This window comes from Halyomorpha halys, unplaced genomic scaffold (assembly GCF_000696795.3).
Source record: "Halyomorpha halys isolate HHAL.00 unplaced genomic scaffold, Hhal_1.1 Scaffold481.1, whole genome shotgun sequence".
Taxonomy (NCBI): Eukaryota; Metazoa; Arthropoda; class Insecta; order Hemiptera; family Pentatomidae; genus Halyomorpha; species Halyomorpha halys.
Window position 1 is genome coordinate 350,901 of NW_027113262.1, and position 5,913 is coordinate 356,813.

The 5,913-nt window shown below is 28.2% G+C and overlaps 1 protein-coding gene across 1 annotated transcript in view; it reads left to right on the forward strand.

Moving 5' to 3' along the window:
* The window catches only part of Nrk (Neurospecific receptor kinase), a 14,438-nt gene extending 9,958 nt beyond the window's left edge, over positions 1–4,480 (forward strand). Inside the window, exons 5-7 of the mRNA XM_014424871.2 lie at positions 1,333–1,514; positions 1,899–2,054; positions 3,317–4,480. Coding sequence (XP_014280357.1) covers positions 1,333–1,514; positions 1,899–2,054; positions 3,317–4,165 — 1,187 coding nt within the window. The 3' untranslated portion in view covers positions 4,166–4,480. The remainder of the gene's footprint in view (positions 1–1,332; positions 1,515–1,898; positions 2,055–3,316) is intronic.
* The last annotated feature ends 1,433 nt before the right edge of the window (positions 4,481–5,913 follow it).

Here is a 5,913-nt window from a genome sequence, read left to right on the forward strand (position 1 = left end):
AGAAATTATTACTTCACTTGTATACCACCTTTCATAAAACCTGCTTTCTAGTGACCAAAAAAATTGGGTAAACCAAGAAAAGTCCAATAATTTTTTATTGTAGAAAAGACTGGTATCCAAAAAAAGGGGGAAACAGCCATGGTGTGAAAATTCATGAATAAAATTCTAAAATGGGCATAACTTACTGTTTTTTGTCATATGAATCCTATACCTCATTAAACTTAAAAGTTTCAAAATGTGACCATTGGAAATAGATGATGAATGAGAATGGTGATGTGTTAGTGACGTTGCTACTTATGTACCTGTAGCCCATTTAGTCTAATTAATCTTAAATAAAACATGTTCCATTACATCTTGTTATGATCTTGCTCAACTTACAACTTTTTTTTTTTCATTTTATTGTTTTCAGTATAATGGTGGTAGTAAATAATGTATAATAAATCAGTATTTTATGCATGATATTTGTGGTAATTAATATTATTGGCTCGAGTACATTTTGTTATTGTTCTTGAAAAATGAAATAGTCAGAGAATTCCTTCAAGCCACTTTGCTAGACATCCTGTTTCAAATTTATTTTATGCTACATCCTAAAATTCTGAACACATTTCTACCTATAAATTCTCTTCTACAGGATCTTTTAAACACTGCTTATTCTTTATCCTCCTTTATTATCAATCTACCACATCTATGCAAGCACTATTTATGTTAAAACATTTATTTATTGCTGGTAACAATTATTTTAATATTTATTTAATCCTTGATCTACAATTTTAAGTGTAATTGTTTATACAAAAATGTGCGCCCTATCTGTGCAATTTGGCTTTTCTTTGGGGACAATATATCCTATAATGAAAGTTATTTTTCATTTCAATGAATTATCTTTTTTTGTTCATAAATATTAATTACTTAAGCAAATTAAATAAATGTACATTATTTGAGGAATCAATTTTTTAATATACTAATTGAAAATTAATGAAGAAGTCCTGAGAAATAATCATTATATTGTTAGGTTATTTAAAATGAAGTAATTAGATTTTATAAATAATTTAAAATATTTTAAATTAGATATAACGCTTATAAACTTATTCATTGTTGAATGTTAATTTTTACTCTGTTATTTTAGTAACTTACCATATAATAGGACATAGTAAGTTGAGTGAAATCTGTTTAATAAACATTTCTGTCAAGTGAAACAGATAAATGTTGGTATTTCAATTTTGGATAATTTGCATCTAAATATTAACTTTTCTATTAGTTTTTCATTGAGTGGGAAATATCTTATTTTTTTTTTTTGGAGTTGATTAGTAATTTTGATTCAATTTATTTTTTTAGATGCACCAGGTGGAGTTAAAACAGAAAATACTGAACTAATAATGGATACCTTGTTTGCACCTGCCTATGTGATGTTATTAGCAGCTGTTGGGTTTATTTCAATTGTTATTATTCTACTTTTAGTACTTCTTTGCCAAAGACTGTTTCATAATAGGAGGGTGTATCATCCAACACCTACCAGGGTAATTATTGCTAATGTATTTATAATACTTCAAGTTTAGTGCTTATGTTTTTAATAATCATTATTGTCTTTAATTTTTTATGAACATACCAATGTTATTTAACAAAAGGCTGCATTAGAAGCATATGTAATAGATTAATTGTTTGAAAAATGGCAGTAGGTTGAAAGTTGGTTATATATGCTACACCATATGTATTTGTTATAGTTTTAAAGGATATAATATTCTAAAAAAGTATTATTTTCCATGAAGGATTTTTATTCACAAATTTCACTTAATTGTTTTTAACTGCATTGATTATTAAAATTTGGGGGAAATAGATGAATGATAAATTTTGTTCTTCTTTTTATGATTCTTGAATTTTAATATGTTATTTATTTTTCCTAGGATATTAATATTGATTTAGAGAAGTTACCAAGTAATACTGCCTATCATACTGCTGGAACTTGCCTCAATCCAAAATTAGAAAAACTGGAATTTCCACGTAATGATATCATATATGTTCAAGATTTGGGACAAGGAGCATTTGGACGTGTTTTTCAGGTTTAGTTTGTTTTAGTAGTGCTTTATTTTAGCCTTTATATTTCATTACTATGATACTGATATTGATTTCAATTATCATAATCTTGTTAAAACTATATAGATTTTTAAGCCTATTTAAGAGAAAGACCATTTTATCACTTTGAGGATATCAATATAAATCCAATTAACATTAAATAATGAAAGAAATTTTCATCTCAAATAAATACTCTAGTCCAAACATATAAAAATACATTTTATATTTTTTTTTATTTAAAAGTATGATTTACTAATTTCATAATGACCAAGCATTATCTGTTATGATTTTATCATAAATATATGATATTTAATACCGAATGGTCACACTAATAACAGTCATTACAGACCATAGTAATAAATTTAAAATGAGGGACATTCTTTCAATTATTAAAATAATATGTCATCATATTCTTTAGGTTGATGTTTTCTTTTAAAAATATTACATGAAGTTATCACTCAGTAGAAGAGGGGCATTAATATGTAGTATATTGTCCAACATGTTACTTTTATGTATTTATTTCTTAACAAATCTATAATTAACATTTTAAACAGATGTTCCCCAGCCTTGTTATTGAACTTATAACACTAGGCAAAATGGCATGTATAAAATAATTAAAGTGACTATTTCCCCACTGTGTGTATTTTTTTCTTTGGTATTTAGACATACCACTACATATAAGCCTAACACTGCGATTTATAATATTTTAAACTAGGATATTAAATATGAGGGAAATTGTCGGAATGGTGACCAGTTTAAAAGAAAATCTGAAGCAGTAACAATTAAAAGTAACAGTGGCTGTCACTTCTAGTCCCTACTATCCTCATTGGTTCAAAACCCTTCCTTTCTATTCTTTCCTCTACCTTGACAACATACCCACCCAGTTTCGAAATACTAGAAGTCACCTTTGACCAGTATCTTACATAAAATAGCCATATTTCCCAAATAACCCGGATATCCATATCAATCCTTCAAGAGATTCCAAGATTCCTTTCCCTGAAGTACCTGCCAGCTTTTAATATCCCCCCCTTATTCTCCCACAACTTGACCATGCCTTAATTCATTAATCATTGAACAGTGTTTAATTTCCTTTTATACACTCCAATAATATGATGTTCATCTTAATAACCCTTATTTTTTCATAAATTATTATCCATTTTTGCCATAAATCAATTTACTTAGGAATCACTCATTAAATTTAAGATTAATGAACTTAAAATTTATTTTTTTAAGTTGTAATTTGTTTTAGGCAAAAGCTCCTGGTCTATTGAAAGGCGAAGAATTCACATTAGTTGCTGTTAAAATGCTGAAAGAAGAGGCGTCTGATGATTTACAGTTAGATTTTGAACGAGAAGCTTGCTTATTAGCTGAATTTGATCATCCCAATATTGTTAAACTGTTGGGAGTGTGTGCTATTGGGAAGCCTATGTGTCTCCTCTTTGAATACATGGGCAGAGGAGATCTTAATGAATTTCTTAGATCATGTTCTCCTAGTAATTATATTGTTCATGCGAGTGAAGGAAGTGAAGTTTTTAAAGATGTTCAGCTTACTATAGCAGATTTGTTGAGGATTGCTCAACAAATTGCTAGTGGAATGGTTTATCTTTCTGATAGAAAATTTGTTCATCGAGATCTTGCCACAAGGAACTGCCTTATTGATGATTCAATGGTTGTGAAGATAGCAGACTTTGGACTGTCCCAAAAAATGTATCTTCAGGATTATTACAAAGGAGATGAACATGATGCGATTCCTGTCAGGTGGATGCCCTTGGAAAGCATTTTGTATAATAAATATACTATTGAAACAGATGTATGGGCTTTTGGTGTTTGTCTGTGGGAAATATTTTCATTTGCTCTTCAACCTTATTATGGTATGACGCATGGGGAGGTTGTCAAATATATTAAAGATGGAAACGTTCTTCAGTGTCCGGAAAATACTCCAAAATGTATTTATAATCTCATGAAACACTGTTGGAATAAAAAACCTTCATTGAGGCCTAGTTTCCGCACTGTTCATCAAAATCTCCAGTTGATATTGGATGAAACTTTAAAAGAGAATTCCCATGCTTTGACTTCATACCAGCAGTCACCCCAGTGATAAAACTATGACAGTTCAGCTTTGTATATGCCTAAATCATTGACCACTTTTCTAAGATGATTATGATTATTATTACGGATAAAAAAGTAAAATTCATTTTGAATTTTCCAAAGCAAAATGAAATGATTTGAAGATGTGATATTTATATCTAATATTTTGTATTTCTTTAAGCTAATTAATTTCTTATGGATTAATGTTCTTTCTTGGTAAAATTTTGATGGCATATTTATTAATTGAAGAAAAAATTCCATTTCATTGTATATGTTAAGTTTTTGTATAAAGACAATTACTTGTTTTAATCTTGATGTGTTATTTTGTTAGTTATGTTTATTAAAGTATCCTAATAGCCTGATTTTTCCTTTAGAATATAGGATATAAATTTTTTATATTGTTATTTATGATCTTTTATTATATATTTTTTGTTCCTAAATGTTACTTAAGATACATGTAACTTATTACCGCATTTACTTATTTATATCTTTTATGGAAAGCTATGAATGGTTATAACAAACCATTTTTAATTTAATGTATATATTCTTACACGAGAATAGCATTTTGTACTATGTAATTATTTCTGAATCATTTACAACATTTTTAAATTTAGGTCCCCAACTCTTGCTTAGGAAGGGATAGGTCAAACTTGACTGTGTTCATCTTTTATGTAATTTTTTATTAATGAAAATACAAGACAATATTTAAATAATACATTCAAATTGTCTGTAATGTAAAACTTGTAATATGAAGTGTTTATTTTTTTTAATAAATAGATGTTTACCTATACATACTTTGTTTATCATTCCTTCTCATAATTATAATTACAGTTTACCTGTTGAAATTTGTAAGCTATCTGATTATTGATTTATGTTATCTTTAATTACATTTTTTTAAACAAACATTGAATGAAAAATTGAACATATATTTAAATATCTATTAAACATTGAAAATCAAACATATTTTTATTGAAAATTGTGTTTAGTTTTATTGATAAAGTATCAATACTATTTCATTTGAATTTTTTCAACCTGCATATATCAGTCAATCTGGTTTTAATATGAAAAGGCAAACATTTTTTGCCTAAGGAAGCCCCAAATATGTCCATTCATCCATTTAAAAAAAAGAGTTCTTGACTCAGATACACAAGAGTTTTCATCTTTTTTTTTTTTGTCATTATGATGAATGACAATTAATCATACAATGATGTAATTTCAGTTTCTTAGAACTTTTCAATCTTGAGTTAAGCTGATCACATACACACACACACACACTATATTGTGAAACTTAGTTATTAGTCCTTTATTGAAATATAAACTGTGTTTCAAAGTTTAAGTTAAGAACTTGTTAGCGGTTTCATACTGATACTACCAATCGCCTACATACATCCACCCAGTGATGTCCTCCCAACCCAAATCTACTAGATCAGGCTTGATACAATCCTCCCACATACGCTTTGGTCTACTCCTCAGATGTTTACCTGGCGGTTTAGTATTATTTTAAAGATTGTTTTGTTACTAAGCTCTATAACCTTACAGCACTACAATATTATTTTCTGCAGTACTATAACATGAATTTTATTTACCGGTAGCAGTTCCTTCCATTCAGCATTTTGTAGCCATCTAAATTCTTGAATTAACTCATCCTTTTTCATTCTGAATAGTTTACTTATACCCTCATTTTCAAAAATCTTAAGATGCTGTTCTATCCTTAGAGTAAGAGACCACGTTTCGCATCTATAAAGAACAGTAGGAAGG